This window comes from Staurois parvus, unplaced genomic scaffold (assembly GCF_062004578.1).
Source record: "Staurois parvus isolate SC_StPar_1 unplaced genomic scaffold, SC_StPar_1.0 ptg000145l, whole genome shotgun sequence".
Taxonomy (NCBI): Eukaryota; Metazoa; Chordata; class Amphibia; order Anura; family Ranidae; genus Staurois; species Staurois parvus.
In genome coordinates this window covers 16,347,089-16,367,452 of record NW_028317941.1, presented here as the reverse complement: position 1 = coordinate 16,367,452, position 20,364 = coordinate 16,347,089, and the positions used below count along the sequence as shown (strand labels likewise).

At 40.6% G+C, this 20,364-nt stretch overlaps 1 protein-coding gene across 1 annotated transcript in view; it reads right to left on the bottom strand.

The window, feature by feature from the left end:
• CLCN4 (Cl-/H+ antiporter 4) overlaps positions 1-20,364 on the bottom strand; it is a 97,763-nt gene that overhangs the window by 42,733 nt on the left and 34,666 nt on the right. Inside the window, exons 4-8 of the mRNA XM_089673899.1 lie at positions 20,200-20,299; positions 12,913-13,100; positions 8,124-8,246; positions 4,463-4,669; positions 4,296-4,376 (exon numbers count right to left, since the gene is read on the bottom strand). Coding sequence (XP_089530025.1) covers positions 4,296-4,376; positions 4,463-4,669; positions 8,124-8,246; positions 12,913-13,100; positions 20,200-20,299 — 699 coding nt within the window. The remainder of the gene's footprint in view (positions 1-4,295; positions 4,377-4,462; positions 4,670-8,123; positions 8,247-12,912; positions 13,101-20,199; positions 20,300-20,364) is intronic.

Sequence of the window (20,364 nt, the reverse complement as noted above, 5' to 3'; positions counted from 1 at the left end):
GGGGCAATTAATAAACCCATAGACATCTATCCATAGCTAAGAGGTCAGTTTTGGATTGTCTTATTTTTAAAGTATATTTAAAGGCAAACCATTTTTCATTTTGGATAGAGTAAGGAATGGTAAAAACACCTGTCAGTTTTCTAAACTATCTCTGTCCCTTTCTAGATATTTCCCTTAACTTCAGGTCCTTTAGATACAACAGACAGTGAGAGGAAATCTCTCCAAAGTGATGCAACTCCCTTCTTTGACAGTTGTTACCAAAATGTGTTCATCAAAAGATTTCCCTTCAATTCCTGTACTGGAAGCTTAAAATTTGGATGTTTCCTCACTTTCATTCCTAGTTGTAATGGTCACGAGGACAAAAAGAGAAGATGTAACTGTAATCTGAACGTGTACTGAGCCCTCACAGTTGTGTAAAAGGGCAAGGATGGCATGTTCAGATGTCAGCCAGGACAGTTTGTAACACAAGTTGGTGAATAGCAGCAATGGTTCCCTTCTCTTCATCCCCCAGAAAGCCTCTTTTGCAATACACAACTGTAAAAGCCAGAGCCTTCTTATCAGACCAGGATAGATACAGACCCTCTCATGCTTATTAGCCCAATCCACCATTCCAGACTGGAAACCCTAATAAAACTGTCACCTTCCCAAGCTTGAGCAATACCAGAGAACTAACAGACCCTGGGCCATAAATACCTTAGTGAAAGTTTGTGGAATACACATTTCTGATAGACTGCTTATCAGCCAAGACTCTTAACACTTTAGCATGTTTCCCAACCTCTGAAATTATGACAGTATAGCCAGAATAAAGTCAAATTGGCTAGCATTTTGATGATCCTGATGCTAGGAGGTATTAGAATGTAGTAGGCCTCCACACCCCCCGTATGAGAAATAGATCTCTGAGACCTGTCATATCTATATCCATTATGAAGCAGTTTGACCTTTTCATTATTAAACCCTATTTTGGAAAGTGTTGAAATTGTCCCTAAGGCTTTTAATGTAAACTAAGGAATCCCTGTCTCTTGAAGAGTGCTACTGTATATAAAAAATCTCTGAATATACCTGTCTGTGGTGACAGAGTGTGTACAGACATTTATTTTTCATATTTGCTCTCGCTATGATTGTGAGTTTCCACCTTCTTAGTCAAAAGGTGGTGGTGGTAGCTTAAAGGGTTAATTGCTTGGGTAACTTAACCCAGGGAGAGACATACAAAGCAGTGTGTAGGAGCGGACAGGGGAGAAATCTGTATTGTTTACAATACGGGGGGGGGGGGAAATTCCCCCAGCGGGGAATCACCAACCAGGACTCGGGAATAGCAGTGCGGGTAGGGCGCCGCGCACCCCCTACCTGGAGCTGCACAATCAAGTATATATACGTGATATTGCGCACCCATGCTGCCCTGTAGCAGTATTTCTGCTATAGGGTGTCGTGGAAGCGGTTAACCTTATATGCTCTCCCTGCTTTATAATGTTAAGGAGGGGGTTGTGGAGAAATGTTTTACATAATTCACCCTGTCTGTACTGTGTTTGCAGTTCTTCATTTTCAGCTGTAAACTAGATTTGGAAACTGTCTGTCCTAACAAAGGGTTAAAAATGTTGAAATCACCCTCTTGCATTGTATGTTAATGAGGGATAGCTAGAGTCTGTGTTGGGACAGAGTCAATCTGAGACTCTCCAAATATTCTTAGAATCAGTCATGATACCTTCTCTTTTGAAAAATCTAAATTGTAAGGAATATTAAAAATAAAATGTTTTTAGGTGATCCAAATGAATGGGAACACATAACAAACATATCGTGTGGTTTTCTCAAATTTTACTGTAAAAGTGGAATTACCTTTTAAAATGCAAACGGGGTGCAATAACACCCTGTCACTCTAATTATCCTCATGCTGCCCATATCAGTTACCCTGATATCCTTAGAACATCTGGGCACTCAAAAGTATGCATGGAGTAAAAAGATGATATTGTGAACAAAGCCACAATGCTGTGCAGGTCTTCTGTAATGTCATGCTTTTGTTTCTGACCAATATCTGGTCAGTGATTTTCCATGCGCCTTTGTGTTTCTAATATTTACCTTCCATCTGTTACATACAATACAGTTTACATATTTTCCATTTGTTACAGCTTTCTGTTTCATAACTCCCTATCATAAGATTCCAAATTTCCCCACTGAAGAACCATTAATTTACTGCTGCTCATAATACTGTATGTAGTCATTTACCTCCCCTCCAGTGTAGAAATGCAGAGGTCTTCTAACTCTGCAATGCAAACAAGCGCTAGAAGACATGATTACCAATTCACAGCTGAGCAAACAATAAACACAATGTTTTGTTTTCTTAAATGTTTCACTGAAGCCAGCCTGTGGACTTGAGTTCATAGGAAAAGGAAAGCAACTACAACTGACTCTATTAATGTTTACAAAATTATATATATATATATATATATATATATATATATATATATATAATTTCACAGAAGTGAGTACACCGCTCACATTTTTGTAAATATTTTATTATATCTTTTCATGTGACAACACTGAAGAAATTACATTTTGCTACAATGTAAAGTAGTGAGTGTACAGCCTGTATAACAGTTTAAATTTGCTGTCCCCTCAATATAACTCAACACACAGCCATTATTGTCTAAACCGCTGGCAACAAAAGTGAGTACACCCCTAAATGAAAACGTCCAAATTGGGCCCAAAGTGTCAATATTTTGTGTGGCCACCATTATTTTCCAGCACTGCCTTAACCCTCTTGGGCATGGAGTTCACCAGAGCTTCACAGGTTGCCACTGGAGTCCTCTTCCACTCCTCCATTAAAACATCACGGAGCTGGTGGATGTTAGAGACCTTACGCTCCTCCGTTTGAGGATGCCCCACAGATGCTCAATAGGGTTTAGGTCTGGAGACATGCTTGGCCAGTCTATCATCTTTACCCTCAGCTTCTTTAGCAAGGCAGTCGTCGTCTTGGAGGTGTGTTTGGGGTCGTTATCATGTTGGAATACTGCCCTGCAGCCCAGTCTCCGAAGGGAGGGGATCATGCTCTGCTTCAGTATGTCACAGTACATGTTGGCATTCATGGTTCTCTCAATGAACTGTAGCTCCCCAGTGCTGGCAGCACTCATGCATCCCCAGACCATGACACTCCCACCACCATGCTTGACTGTAAGCAAGACACACTTGTCTTTGTACTCCTCACCTGGTTGCTGCCACACACGCTTGACTCCATCTGAACCAAATACGTTTATCTTGGTCTAATCAAACCACAGGACATGGTTCCAGTAATCCATGCCCTTAATCTGCTTATCTTCAGCAAACTGCGGGCTTTCTTGTGCATCATCTTTAGAAGAGGCTTCCTTCTGGGATAACAGTCATGCAGACCAATTTGATGCAGTGTACAGCGTATGATCTGAGCACTGACAGGCTGACCCCCCACCCCTTCAACCTCTGCAGCAATGCTGGCAGCACTCATACTTCTATTTCCCAAAGGCAACCTCTGGGTATGACGCTGAGCACGTGCACTCAACCTCTTTGGTCGACCATGACGAGGCCTATTCTGAGTGGAACCTGTCCTGTTAAACCACTGTATGGTCTTGGCCACCATGCTGAAGCTCAGTTTCATGGTCTTGGCAATCTTCTTATAGCCTAGGCCATCTTTATGTAGAACAACAATTCTTTTTTTCAGATCCTCAGAGAGTTCTTTGCCATGAGGTGCTATGTTGAACTTCCAGTGACCAGTATTAGAGAGTGAGAGCGATAACACCAAATTTAACACACCTGCTCCCCATTCGCACCTCAGACCTTGTAACACTGAGTGACATGAGACCTTGTAATGAGTGACATGACACCGGAGAGGGAAAATGGTTAATTGGGCCTAATTTGGACATTTTCACTTAGGGGTGTACTCACTTTTGTTGCCAGCGGTTTAGGCATTTATGGCTGTGTTGAGTTATTTTGAGGGGACAGTAAATTTACATTGTTATACAAGCTGTACACTCACTACTTTACATTGTAGCAAAGTGTCATTTCATCAGTGTTGTCACATGAAAGGATATAATAAAATATTTACAAAAAAGTGAGGGGTGTACTCACTTCATTGAGATACTGTATATATATATATATATATATATATATATATATATATACACACACACACACATGCACACATGTAGTTCTAACTGAATAATGTTTAAATATTCAAGGCAAGCAAAAGCACAATGGTTTGGAATTTTTCATTGACGTCAGCACCATCAGTTTCAATTTACAGAACAATAACAGTTAAAAGAAATGCACAGTACCTCTTCCAAACTGAAAAGAACACCGCCAATTGGAGCTCCAAAAGCAACAGAGACTCCTACTGCAGCTGCAGCCGAAAGCACCTGTGACACAAATATATCACCAGGTTAAGACAGAACTTTCATAGGGGATAATGAATTCACATTTTTCCTTTCATAAATCAACTTACTTCCCTCCTTTTTCCTTCATTTTTGCTGTACTTGGAGAACAAGCTGCAGAAAAAGTTGCCACAACAACAGGCTACATGAACTGATGGTCCTTCCTTTCCAAGACTTAAACCAGAGGACACAACGAGAACTAATGTTACCGTTTTTATTAACAGCGTCCACTTTCCTAGATATCCTCTTATGATGAAGCCACTCAGAATGGTTTTTATCTAAATGCAAATAAAAGGTGAAACATAACAAAGAGGTTTAGATCTTTTGGCAAATAAAAAGAAAAATGTTCAGCATTATTTCTGTATAGGCAAATAGTGTACTTTTATTGGTGGCAGACTTAGATCTTGGCACCTTCATTTCATATTTTCATATTAATGCTATTATTCCACTTTTTTGAACAAATTGCACTCGTATATCACTCCTAAAGTCTTTGAGATCTGTTAGTATGCCCAGACAATGTAGGACTCCCTCCATGGTTAAAATAATTTAATCCTTCTTTGACGTCAATACAAGAATCTTGAATTCATGATATTCAAAGTCTGATTAAATTCTCCGCTTTGGTGGGCAGAGTATCTGAAACCAGAAGAATTAGTGTCGAATAGCAGAAAGAAATGGATTATTTTTGGATGGAATGCATAAATGAATAGATATAAAATTCTAGTGTTGCAAAGACCAATGTTAATTTAAAAATGTTAAATTAAAAAAGACCTGTACTGAAGAAGCTGTGTCCAAAAAAAAAGGTAGCCAGAGGGCAAAGCACTAGTGCCAGCATTGCTTACGGTCTCCCTGCAGGTGATTTTTCTGCCCCTTACTGGCTTGCCATGCCTTATTCTGTACTATTTCTGTGTGGAGGTAGACTACTTGGTAGAGACAGGATTTTGCTCTCTGATGTCACAGCCTGCAGAAAAGAGAACAGTGAGCTGTATAGTAGTGACATCACCAAATCTCACTCCAAATCTTTTGAGACTAGCAGGTAATTGCAGTAGTTCCTGAGATCTCAGAGTATGGGAACACAACTATGAGGTTGGAAGCTGTGCCAGGGCACATGTACTGTTATTCTTCATGAGGAATTTGAGTCAAGATGTAAAAAACATATCAGGTTATGCCTTAGGCATAATCAACAATTGCAAATGTTGCTTACAGCATAGCGAATGTTCACTTTTTGAAATCAGATCCATATTAATTTTTTTTTTTATGTGGCCTCTTGTGTTTTACATTATGTTTATTATGTTGTATATTTATAAATGTTATGATTATTGTTATTTTGCGAATAAAATATATATTTTAACCCGTTGGCACCGGCGCCTCCTGGCCCTTTAAGGGTTTCAGAAGCTGGGAGGTGGGGCAGGGTTTTAGGGTCATGTGACTGCTGTGATTTACCGTCATGGCGGTCACATGATCGGGAAAGATCCTGATCGAAAGAGGAGATTGGGACCTTTCCCTGAGTACCGGACATGTGTGTTGGGAGCGCGCAGGGTGAGAACTCTCAGCACATATGTTTCTCTTAATTGCACGCAAATGTACGGCCGCTCGGCCTCAAGGCTCAGACGCCGGGAGGCCGCACGTTTGCATGCGGCCGGCGCAAAGAGGTTAAAAAATGTACTCCAATGTTATTAGTGAGCACTTTACGCTCATCCTTAATGTCCCATATTCTTTGAATTGAGTTAGGTCACACCAAAAAATAATGTAATCTAACCTTTAGGGTTTTAAAACACAACTTCAGGTAATCTGGAGATTCTCCTTTGCAGTGGGTTACAACCTCACCACACGGGAAAGTTTTCAAGACTTCCAGAATTAAGCTTTAAAGTATATCCAAAGCCAAAACATTTTTAGTGTTGAATAAGATGAAATTATTAGTTGAATGAGTAAGAAATTTCTAAATCCTTTTTTTCCTATCTTGTTCCATTAGGGATATTCCTTTACTTCTTGTACCAGAGGCACAACAGGAAGTGAGAAGACATCTTTCCAAAGACAATAGAAGATTTTTCCTCGCCTCCTGTTTTGGTAAGAATTGTGACATTTTGGATTGACAGTGGAAAATAGTATTAATCTCTCCAGCAGAGCCACAGAAAACAAAAAAAGAAAACTAGCCAGAGGTTTTCACACTCCCTTACTCTATCCAAAACAAAAAGGTCTGAGAATCCATCATCTTCTTTGTTTGACAATTATCTTTCAGAAATACAGTATGATAATGTCTGTGTCAGTTCATAAGTGCCCGCAGTAAAAAAAAGTCATAAATATGTACTGCTGTGTGGGCTCCATACAGACTGCTGTGTCTTCCTCTAACAGCATTCATAAATCTACAAGAATGGTCAAACGTGTATGCACAAATGTAAGGTGCCTGGCTGTCTCTAGCTTAAAGTGTATGTAAACCCTTCAACTAACCTCTCTTATTTGTTCTATTTCAGTCTGGTAAACACACATTTTGGCTGGATAACTTCCTATGTGGTGCCTGTTCTGCACTCCTATCAATTACATTGTTTACAACTCTGTGGACCACAAAATACATTATCTTATATAAAGGAGAAGAGACAAGGGGAAGGTGTTCTGCTATCCAGTACTAGGGTGACAACACTGCTGCTCTACAGGTAAAGTATGGGACATGTGTTGCTGGGAGGATCACTAGGTGTGAAAAAAGGAAATAAAGCCTGAAAAAAAAGGAAACTAATGCATCCACTACATTTAAGCAGGACTGGGACAAGGAAGGGGAGGGGAGGCAGAAGGGGCACGTGCCCCTGGAGCAGTGTTGATATGTGGTGCGGAAGCATGCTGAGAGGTTTGGACATTTCGTTCCCAGGCACCTCACTGACAGGAGGGTCTTCAGCATCAATCCTGTCAGAAGGAGCAAGGGCCTTGATAGCTGCTGGAGGGAGGAGTCTCCTCTCTTCTCCTTCCAATAGCAGCCTGTTGTGGACAGAAGAGAGTGGGTGCCTGATGAGATCACGCCTTTGGCTCAGCATAGTGCTGCTGGGGGGTGAGGGCAGACATATCACATGCCCAGAAATAGGGAGAAGGGGAAGCTGCCTTCATTCTCAGTGGTGCCATGCTGAGAAGGAGGTCTAAACTGAGTGAGTACATAGAGCAAAGGGGGACAACTAGGCCCCAGGCCTCCTCTCTCCTCCTCAGAACACCCTCAAGAGCTTTTATCCTATTTCCATCCTTAGAGCCCTTTAACCCCTTTCCCACAAACATTACACACATTTCAGAGTGGCACACTATGCGTGCCCCTATTAGCTCTATCCCCTCCTCCACACACACAAGAGGACTGACATGCTACAGTACAATAATTTTTTGTCCTTTCATTTGGATACATTTGAATACCTTTTGATTCACTTACCCTGAGTATATACGGAGCCTAAAAATTATTAAATTCAGAACTACTTATATGCTTGCTCGTCATCTCAGGTCAATGACTCAGAAGGACTCAGAAGGAGTCCAAAAGATCAACATGTAAGCCCAACAATTTTCAGGAAGAGTCCTGCAATGTCAGACTTCCTTGAAATTCATTGCAGCTTGTGATTAATATCTGCTCATCCACGGAAAAGACATAAAACATTTCACGATAAATTTACACATATCTTTTAAAAGAATTTAACTATATTCTACTCTTGAGGAAGACTAAAGGCAGAAGGAATAACGTAAAAATGTCAGGAGTTATCATTAAGATCTCACCTCAGGAATTCCAGAGCCACAGGCATATGGAGCAAACACTCGAACCAAAGCCACCGCCAAGAAAGCAAAAAGCAGAGCCCACAAAATATAGAGGAAATAATTTAAAATATATGCGCTGGCTCCCTGAAAGACAGTGAAAATAATAATAGTTAATCTTACTGTCAAAAGCAACCATAAACAGCATTACAACAAGAAGCAGTAGCAGTAGCAGCAATAGAAAAAAAGCATAAAACAAAGGCACCAAAAACACAGCAGAAAATTATAGTGATATTGATAGTTGTGCTGTATGGTCTGGTTTTGGCTGGTAATAATGAGAATAGGTATGGGTTTTCAAACAAGCAGGCTGAACCTCTGCATAAATGGTTGTGTCAGTATTTAGATACTCTTGAAAACCTATAGAAATACCAAAGTACACTGAAGTCCAAATTAAATTTCAGTTTAAACCAGCTAAATACATTCCAGGTGCAATACAAAAGTTGTGCTAAAGCTGGCCATACATGGACCAAAATTTGGCCTGTTCAGCAGGGACCATCCGAATTTCAATCCAGGTATGGGCAGGCTAGTTGTTCAGAAGATGATCAGAAGTAGATTGTCCTCTGTACAACAGTAGAAAAGCTTGTCCATTGCCAGAGAAGAACTAAGAAAATTGCCGAACAAACAGTGCCAATCAGATACTGGTACTTGATAGGAATTCTGACAGCCACTGGAGCTGGCTGTCAGAATACAATTACTGGCACAGGAGATTCATACATCCACACAGTTTAGGTTTATGGCCAGCTCAACTTCCTATTGGGTCCCCAATGGGGACACACAAAGCAATAAACCCCCCAATATTACTCAATACAGTCTGCCAGTCAGACTTGCTTTGCAGCATGTTCCGGGGGTGTTCTGCAAGATCACCCATCATCAACTCTGAAAGCAGAAGGTGGATAATGTAAAGGCTTCAATGGTTCTTACAATGCCCTGCAACAATGGATGATTAAGCATGTCTTACCAATCAACCCTTTGCAGGTATAGTCCTCATATGTATGCTTACTGCTGACAACTAGCTGTAGTACTAAATATATTCCAAAAAAACAACTAATGGTGACCAGTGCAGTGGTATTTGGGGATTGTAATAGCCCCCAGTTCACCATGCTAATTCTCAGATCTCTGCAAAGAGAGCAATGGTCTACTGACCATATACTGCATGTCGAAGATGGTCAATACACTTTTTCATTAACTAGGTGTCCCTGAGAGCTTCTTCTAAAGTGCTCTATAACAGTCTGTACCTGTAAAGAAAAACGAGTTGGAAGATACAAATGTAATATCTTTGGGCCACCTAATCTGTGTATACCTATTGCATCCACATTACAGTTAAAGTTGCAGAAAAATAGCTCGTAAAATTCATTTCTGTTTTGCATAATGCTTTGCCTACTAACTTTCACGATCATTGCTTTGTAATGTTCTTGCAGTGCAAGGTAATTGCCTGATTCAAATAATAGAATAGGGACCAGGATTGAGTTTCAGTTATGTGCCTAACCGTAAAGTAATTCTATTGGGCCCGCATCTATGACCATAATGTTTTTTTTGTTCCACACAGCTTGGTACTGTTCATTTATTATAAATATATTATGCATGGGTTGAATGTGTTTTAGGGGAAGAAAGGGAATTATTGTCATTAGCACCCAGACCCTTTGATTTCTGTATGAAATGAAAGCCATGATGGAAAATTATAAGCAGAAATTACAAACATTAAAAATGAACCAGGTGGGCTCACGTTGGATATAGTTTAGATTGTAGATTTTGTTTTGAAAAAAATATATTGTTGTGTTATAGTTTTTTTCTTCTTTTGTCTGATGTGGACATTTTAACTGCAATGACAGGGTTCAGAGGTAACCTGAAGTCTGATGGTCTCTGCCTTTAAGCTGACCTCAAGCTCAGAAGCTGGGAGATGCATAACATCAGGCAGAGACTGTCAGAGTTACAGTTTCCATATTTACATGCAGTCAGGTCCCTTTTAAAGACACTAAATCCAGGAAATATAATATACAATGACAGCAGCTGATTCCTCTGTCTCCTGTTATCTTTCTCAGTCATGTACTCCATTAGCTCTGTTCTATCTGAGTGACTTGATAGATTTATTACTAAATGTCACTGTAACATGCATGCTGCTAAGCTAAGGTATATATTTTATCAGCTCATCTGCCAATAAAGTGTGCATAATACTAGCTAGCAGGATGCAGATCATTCAAAAGGCCTGTCAGGTTCAGTCTTCTAATGTCAGTCATTGCATCTTTCCATTTTACATCCATATACTAGAGGCATTATCACTGCATGAAACAGCTTAATGCGAACTGAAGCTTCACGGTCAGTAACAAGTACATAAATGTTCCTCAGTTTGATGTTATTTTTGTTCCTAAACCTTTGCTAGAAAATACACGTTATTACAAAATTGCAATATTTCACCAGTGCTTGGTGGTATATATTTTTATTGTTCCAAAGTATAAAAATGAACATTATTACCTTACTAAAACTAATGCTTTTTAGGAAACCGTAAAAACTTGTACGCTACAGAAAAAAAACATAATTCTCAAGAAGCAATATAAAAAAGTATGCAAAACAGAAATAAAAAAGGCAGGCACAACTTCAGACAATTTTTTGGGGGGTGTGATTTGCTGGTGCTTGGAGTATAAATGAGGGGAGCAAATGTGCCACTCACTTTTGGGCATGGCTATAAATGGCCATGTCCAATAAAGTCTGTGTTTCTTCATGGAGTATGACTTGTATGGCACATTTACCTTTGTTTAGACAAAATACGGTCTGACTGTACACTGAAGAGATTGTGGGAGTAAAATATGTTCCACTGGGGCCAGCAATGATAGCCCCCAGCAAATCTCAGGGCCAGCAATGATAACCCCAACCAATAACCCTCAGCAATTGTCAGGGTAACAAGGCTGAAATAACACTTTTATTGACTTTGGGTTGGCACTGCCGCCATCTTTGATTCTGACATCAATGATGTCACCACCAGGCTGGTCCTCCTCCAACTTATGTACAGTATTTCACATGCATGTAACGGAACCGACCCAGACTACACTTGAGTACTTCCATTAGAATACCACTTCCCCGTCTAAACACCGACAACAGACACCACAGCTGACCATACAAGACTAGATGACACCAGTCTGTCTGTACATGGAACTCTTTATTTTAAATTCAAACAGGCTTTTTATACAATACACACTGAGACTGATCACATGATCATATGCAAACGCAGCTATATACAGAAATAGACTTAACACTCTAAACAGTAAGTTAATTAGGTTAGCTAGCTGGGTGACCTAAACAAAAGGTGAATGGGAACTCACACCTAGACAATGGTTTGATGAATTAGGATCTCACTACAGAGCAGACAGTCCAGCACCTTCAATTCACATGTCTAGTTCAGAATCAACAACCAGGAATAGTCTTCATATGGCTGATAAATATTACTGTCCCATCTGAAGTAATTCCAACTGCATTCTCAGCGTCCATTAGTCACCCTGTGCCCCTAAGAGACACAGGGTGACTTGCACATAAGAGGGATATGGGGAGCTGAGACAGGGGTCTCCCAACCTCTTCAAAGTAAGCTGGGTTCCATGAGCCACCCACCCAAGATGACTCCCGTCACAATGCATATCCTAGGAGGCTTCACAGCATTGGAAATGGCATTCTCACCTAGGCAAGAATGGCAGCTGAGGGGGAAAGGTGGGCAGAAACTGATTTATTTTTTTTTTTTTGCTGTCAGTGTCCCACCAAGAAGATTTCCCTTCACTTCCTGCCCAAGAGATACAACAAAAAGTAAGAGGAAATGTCTCAAACTTGAGAGGAATCCCTTTTTAGTTGTTACTTGAACAGATGTCCCCACTGGAAGATTTAACCTTCCCTCCTGCTTCTGTAACAACTCTAAAATTTTGGATTGCCCATCACTTTCTCTACTGGAAACAATGATTACCAGGCCAAATAAAGAGGGTGGATCTTTCTGGTGGGGACAAAATTAGATATTGTACTTCATTGGTTCCCAATACAATATTTAAAAAAGATACATACACTTTAATTATATTTGGTTTAATTAGTTGTCATGATCCCCTCCCCAAGCTCCAAATTCATTGGTGATATTTTCATGGCAATGACAATGAGAACAGCTTTGATTGGTCACCTTTCAGGTTGTTTGGTTCATTTTAAACCCTGTACGCACAGCTTGAATATCAGCCATAATTAGCTGCTGCAGAATGTCAGATAGCTGACATTCGGCTCATGTGTACATTTCCTTGTTTGACAGAAGCCAATCTCGCAGCCAGCTTCCCTATCAGAACACAGCAGCTCAACAGGGAGATTGCTCTACTAATGTTGCATTGTTAATACAGAGACCTCCTCGCAAGCTCCTCGATTTTTTTTTTTCATTTAGTCTGCTGGGCTGAACGATAAAAAACTTTCTGTGTGTACCAGGCTTAAGAATGGCTAGTGCAAATAAATAGCGAGCATACATGAAGCTTAATCAGCAAGTTCTGTCCAACACTGTAGCCTTGGAAATGTACAGCACTGACTGCTGGAGAATGTATATTGTCCAAGATTCCGTGGTGAATGAAGTTATGTTGCTCCCTGTGAAATAACTCCTGCCAAATAATTTCTCTGTACAGGCAATTGCAAATTAATCTACAGTAAAAAAAAAGATCTCTAGAAAGTTATTATGTGAACCATTTGGCAATTGAAAAGGAAGGGAATAATAACTACATCGGGCGATCTGTCAGAAAAGCCATTGCTTTACCTCTGCCTTAGTTATCAGCAGTTCCGACCATGTCTGCCATTGAGGACATTTATCCCTGTCTTCAAACGTGGCCTCGTTTGAAGCCCAGCAGCACTGTTCATGACTGTACCAAAAGTCGTTCAGACAAATCCCTTCTTTCAGATCAGTCATCCAGTCCACAGCTAAGTCGATAACACCTGCCAAGGTACCTAAAGACAAAATAGAGTGAGATTTTCATTATTATTTTTTGCATTATCTTCTGAATGATATACATTTGTTTGAAATCCATCTTTTTTTGCATCAAGCTGAGGAGCACCAACACATATTAAATTACTGGTGGCCACTTATTAACAATCGCTTTTCTGTGGCATATAGCTAACACAGGTATGGATACATCAGCTAGAACAGGTGACAATCTCATGTCTATAATAGGCTGGTGACCTCAGTGGAAAACCATCGTCCACGTCAGTGTTTCTCAACATTTTTTTCCAGTTCACATAATAACTTTCTAGAGATCTTTTTTTTTTTTTTACTGTAGATTAATTTGCAATTGCCTGTACAAGGTACCCTTTAAAATTCAAGGTACCCTTTAAAATTATGTACAATCTCAAGGCACCCCATTCTAATATGTAAAAAATTTTTAATTTTACGTATCGCAGAAGTTCAATACATGCAGGACACCCAAAGTTAGAGGTGATTTATTCTTCTAAAGTAAATACACCTTTGTACACTGGCATTGGTACTGACTAGTATTCCAATGTTTCTCTTCTCATTCACACTGCTAATGTGACCCCAAGTGTTGACACAGAGGGACAAGGGAGGGCCAAGCAAGAAAGCCAAGCAGGCACCCGATGTCCTCCTTATCAATTTAAGATGTCAGTGGTTGTTAGGATGCAGGCAGCTAAAATGTTATAATGCTGAGCAATAAAAACTTGTGGCTTTGTGTAACTTAGGTTCAGTTGACACTAGCATTGAAAGCAGGTGTTTGATGGGCGTTTTTAACGCTCCTCAAACGCCTATAAAATTGATACACATGGTAGCTCAGGGTGCTGTTCACACTGAAGCGTTAGCGTCGCGTCAAAATTGACACCTCATGTTGAGTCAGGAGGAGTTGAAGCCTTTCAACACATCAAGTCTATGGTGACGCTCCTCAAACGCCTGGCAGGCATTTGTGGGACGTTTGCTAGGCGGTTGTGGGGCGTTAATACCATTAAGTTCATTATAAACATTCGCGGTGCGGTTTCAACGCTTGCAGAACGCCTATAAAACACCTCAAAAACATGCATAGGGCTTTTGGGGAGCATTTTTAATGCTTGTAAAACGCCCATACAAAGCTCATTAAACACCTGCCTAATCCCTGTCTAACACTGTAGGGGCATTTGGGAAGAAGTCAAGTGTGAACAAGCCCTAAAAGGCAGGCTTGATCCATATGCTGGCTTGTATACAATTTGTGGGCATTTTTAGACATTTTGTCAAGGCACTCCTGAAGAAACCTAAAGTCACCCCAGGGTGCCTGTCTAGGTGAACAGTCAACTGGGTAGATTGGAAAACCTGACCTGAAAGTAAGAATCCCACCAAGAAAAGAAAATCTCAATGCTCATTTTCCCCTTTTTTAACCATTCACATGAACAGAAATGTTCAGCTGAGGCAGTCACTGTTCAGCAGCACTAGCAGCCATGCATTATGCGACTGCCCAAGTGCAAAAGAGCTGACAGTAGATGGGGGAATCGAGTGATATTCTCTCTGACTCATGTGGGCTTAATGGTCATAATTTAAGCCATCAATGACTAACATTAGGTGTGATGACATTTTTGTCATAAGGCCTCATTCACACTGGCACTGTCAAACTTTGGTTTATATGGGTTTAGAAGGCATTTATAAATGCATATAAACACATGTAATGATTTTTCACTGGAGCCACTCACACTGTGTCTTTACCTGTATGTAGGTGCAGGCAGTTTAGCTTTGTTTAGAGAAAATAGAATTTTGGGCCAGCATGATCTGATTAGACACTCTAAATGCAGTTAAAAGCATGTAAATGCATCTAAACAATGGCCTAACATGTCTAAAATCAGGGCTTTACAGCAGGACAGGGAAAAGTGATCTTGTACACATAAAAGCTGGTTGATTTGTCCCAAATTACTCTTCCAGTGTTTAGAAAAAACAAACCTAGGCATGCCAATGTGGATGAGACCTAAAAAGATTATTTTTAACAAGCTGAAGAACTATTATCTATTTAGCTGCAATTCATTGACACCTTCACACGATGGGTCCGATCAGGTCCGCCTGTCAGTTTTTCAGGTGAACCTGATCGGGCAGTCCATTTAATCCTATAGACGGGCACGTTCATCAAGGACTGAGCAATTTCTGCATTTCCAGTAAGTAACCACTCATAGCAATGATCATTTTAGATATCTGTAAGGTGTACATTCTTTCCACTAACTGCCGGTTTAATGAGGTTCTTCTTCCTGCTAACCCCCAATGTAAGTGGGCATTCAAACCACTGACCACCAATGTGTCATTCTTCTAACTGACAGCCAGTATACTTGGCCCTTCCATCCACTGATCACCAGTGTAGGGGGGCATTTCTCCCTAGTGACCATCCAGGACTGTGCAGCATGGCAAACAATTAGAAAGCAAGGTGGTCCCTCTCCCAATGTTCACCAATGTCAGCTGGTCCCTCTCCCACTATCCACCAATGTAAGAGGTTTAATTCACTGATCACCAATATAAGGGGGAAATTCTCCTTTAACCATCTTACAATTTGTATTGTCTGCATTTCATTTCTGGACATTATTTCATTATTACTACCAAAAATAATTTTGTTGTAGAGAGCAAATTACTTTTCATGCTAATGTGCCCTGAGCTGTAGATATAGTAATTATTACCAGGGGTTCCCTGAGACCTTAAAGTTATATCTAGCATTCCTCTGTGTTAGAAAGTTTGAGAAAGAATTAGGCCAGCCTTTTTCAAACAGGGTACCCAGACACCCTAGGGTGCTTTTGGGTTTATTCGGGATGCTTTGGCAAAATGCCTAAAATATATATACAAGCCAGCCGTGGATCAAACCTGCATTTTAGTTGCACACAGCCAGGGGTGGACTGACCATTTGGAAACTCGGGCACTGTCCAAGGGCCCGGGTCAGTAGGGGGCCCCATGAGATGCCCCTGGTACCTTTTTCATAGGCTTTTTTGAGTTTGGGCAAGGACACAGGGGCCCCATGATCCCCTATTGCCCGGGGGCCCCATGAGTTGTCAGTCCGCCCCTGCACAAAGCCATAGATTTTCATTGTGCACCATCACAAACTTCTAGCCACCAGCATCCTAACAACCAATGACATCAGCAGTTGATAAGAAGGACATTGAACGCCTGCACAGCATTCTTGCTTGCCCTCCCTTGCCTCTCTCCATCAGCACTGGGGTCACATTACCTGGGTGAGGGAGAGAAACTGAGGGAGAAGAGAAACATTGGCATATAAACTAGTACCCAGTGTGCAAAAGTGTAATTTGCTTTGGAAGAATATATCACCTCTAACATTGGGTGTTCTAAGTGTGTGGATGCTGCTGCATTATGTAAAACTATAAGTTTTTTACATTTTAGAATTGGGTTCCTGGAGATTGTGCAGAATTTGCCTTGACTGGAAAAAAGTTGAGAAACACAGACCTGGGTGATATACAAGACAGAGAAATGTGCCATTTGTGCTGTTAATAAGAGAAACAGTGACATCTAGTGGCAGTTTATGTTAGTGTCATCATTCAGAATTTCATTGATTATATACAGGTCTATACAGTGTGTGTGTGTATATATATATATATATATAGTGAAGGAAATAAGTATTTGATCCCCTGCTGATTTTGAATGTTGTGGAGGGAGCTGAACGTTCGATTTGCCAAATGTCAGCCTCCAAACCTTAATGTCTTGGAGAGGATCTGCCAAGAGGAGTGGGCCAAAATCCCTCCTGAGATGTGTGCAAACTTGGGTGTCTGTTTATGACACAGAGAATAGCTGCGATTCAACAGATCTCAGCTATTCTCTGGTCATTCACAGTTTATGACACTCAGGAGATCATGTCAGCCCTTCTCTGGAGATCTGTGTTCTCCCCCCAGATTCTCCAGCCCAGAGCTGGAGAATCAGAGGGACCGAAAACTAAGCAGAGATAGTTTACCTCTGTTTAGCGTTTGGAGACCGTTCTCCCTTCGTTCGGAGAACTGCTTCATAAACTGTATTCGCAGGAGAACTGTGTTCTCCGAGAATGCCGGAGAACTGAGCAGCGATCTTTACCGCTGGTTCACAAACGGACACCTTGGTGGCCAACTACAGGTAACGTCTGACCTCTGTGATTACCAACAAGGGATTTACCACCAAGTACTAAGTCATGTTTTGTGAAGGGGATCAAATACTTATTTCCCTCATGAACATGCAAATCAGTGCATAATTTGTTAGACTTGCATTTCTTTTGAATTTGTTGTTGCTATTCTGTCTCTCAGTGTTCCAATACACCTACCATTTGATCTTTAGACTGATCATTTCTTTGTGAGTAGGCAAACATTCAAAATCAGCAGGGGATCAAATACTTATTTTCTTCACTGTGTATATATATATATATATAATTATTATACAGGATTTATATAGCACCAACAGTTTGCTCAGCGCTTTACAATATAACGGGAGACAATACAGCAACAATACAGTTCAATACAAGAGGGATAGGAGGGCCCTGCTAATTGGAGTATATATATACAGTCAGGTCCATAAATATTGGGACATTGACTCAATTCTAACATTTTTGGTTCTATACACCACCACAATGGATTTGAAATTAAACGAACAAGATGTGCTTTAACTGCAGACTGTCAGCTTTAATTTGAGGGTATTTACATCCAAATCAGGTGAACAGTGTAGGAATTACAACAGTTTACATATGTGCCTCCCACTTGATAAGGGACCAAAAGTAATGGGACAGAATAATAATCATAAATCAAACTTTCACTTTTTAATACTTGGTTGCAAATCCTTTGCAGTGAATTACAGCCTGAAGTGTGGAACGCATAGACATCACCAGACGCTGGGTTTCATCCCTGGTGATGCTCTGCCAGGCCTCTACTGCAACTGTCTTAAGTTCCTGCTTGTTCTTGGGGCATTTTCCCTTCAGTTTTGTCTTCAGCAAGTGAAATGCATGCTCAATCGGATTCAGGTCTGGTGATTGACTTGGCCATTGCATAACATTCCACTTCTTTCCCTTAAAAAACTCTTTGGTTGCTTTTGCAGTCTGCTTTGGGTCATTGTCCATCTGCACTGTGAAGCGGCGTCCAATGAGTTGTGAAGCATTTGGCTGAATATGAGCAGATAATATTCCCGAAACACTTCAGAATTCATCCTGCTGCTTTTGTCAGCAGTCACATCATCAATAAATACAAGAGAACCAGTTCCATTGGCAGCCATACATGCCCACGCCATGACACTACCACCACCATGCTTCACTGATGAGGTGGTATGCTTAGGATCATGAGCAGTTCCTTTCCTTCTCCATACTCTTCTCTTCCCATCACTCTGGTACAAGTTGATCTTGGTCTCATCTGTCCATAGGATGTTGTTCCAGAACTGTGAAGGCTTTTTTACATGTCGTTTGGCAAACTCTAATCTGGCCTTCCTGTTTTTGAGGCTCACCAATAGTTTACATCTTGTGGTGAATCCTCTGTATTCACTCTGGTGAAGTCTTCTCTTGATTGTTGACTTTGACACACATACACCTACCTCCTGGAGAGTGTTCTTGATCTGGCCAACTGTTGTGAAGGGTGTTTTCTTCACCAGGGAAAGAATTCTTTGGTCATCCACCACAGTTGTTTTCCGTGGTCTTCCGGGTCTTTTGGTGTCGCTGAGCTCACCGGTGCGTTCTTTCTTTTTAAGAATGTTCCAAACAGTTGTTTTGGCCACGCCTAATGTTTTTGCTATCTCTCTGATGGGTTTGTTTTGTTTTTTCAGCCTAATGATGGCTTGCTTCACTGATAGTGACAGCTCTTTGGATCTCATCTTGAGAGTTGACAGCAACAGATTCCAAATGCAAATAGCACACTTGAAATGAACTCTGGACCTTTTATCTGCTCATTGTAATTGGAATAATGAGGGAACAACATACACCTGGCCATGGAACAGCTGAGAAGCCAATAGTCCCATTACTTTTGGTTCCTTAACAAGTGGGAGGCACATATGCAAACTGTTGTAATTCCTACACCGTTCACCTGATTTGGATGTAAATACCCTCAAATTAAAGCTGACAGTCTGCAGTTAAAGCACATCTTGTTTGTTTTATTTCAAATCCATTGTGGTGGTGTATAGAGCCAAAAATGTTAGAATTGTGTCGATGTCCCAATATTTATGGACCTGACTGTATATGCAAGCAGGTGAGGCAAAGTGCACAGCAGCGGTGATTCTTCTTAATGCAAAGCAATCAGACCATCCCAGCAGCCATATATAGAAAAATCCAACGCAGGATTGCTGTACAGGAAATTTTTTTACCATAAATTAAAAAAATACAAATATCAAAAAGCATTCCATATTCAACAGTTTTGGGCTATATTGATAATGGCCCTCATCAGGTAGGAACTGTAACTGTACACACACACATATATATATATATATATATATATATATATATATATATATATATATATAATGATGCTATATAGGTACCTGTACTAAAGATACACAGTTAGCAGTTCTGAAGAAAGAAGGGTCACAGTCTTCATTCTCCTCCAACTCCTCCTCCAGCAATAATCCAGGTCCACAATTTGCACTGAGACATTACATTATATATGCTACGTTATTCATGATACTGTTATCAAACGACTCATTATATTTAGCCTTTACATACATATATGCCACCACTCTGCCACTATCCCTATTCCTTCAACCAGAATTATACTATAATAGACAAAGACATCATCACATAGGTGCTTACAGTTCATTTTACTTACACACATGCCATGAGGTCATCCTATTCAGTGTTACTATATGGCTCTACCTGGAGCTATGCAGCTTTGCTTTGGAGATGTGTGGCTGGATGGTTGTCTGGGAAGGGAATTATAAGGGGGTGAGGGTCGTGGAAGTATGGTTGCAGTGGCAAGTACAGTAAATAAGGGTACTGATTGCAGCTATGGGTACTGGATGTGGGGAGCATGCTGTGTGATGCAGGTAACCCTGGTTCATTTCTTGCAGAGGTGCCCAGGAGTGTAAAGCTATTGTTCTACTATATAAACTCCACCTGCACCTCCATGCAGTGAGATGCAATAGAATGAACATTGAGCGTACCTGCTAGGAGTCCAATTTTAAGCATGACAACCCATCCTGACCAGGCATCTAGAAGTCCTTTGATGAATTCCCACACAGACTCCTTGCTTTTGTTTGTGATCTAAAAAAAAGTTGTTATTATTATCATTATTATTATCATTGTACAAAACAGTGAAAATGAAATCC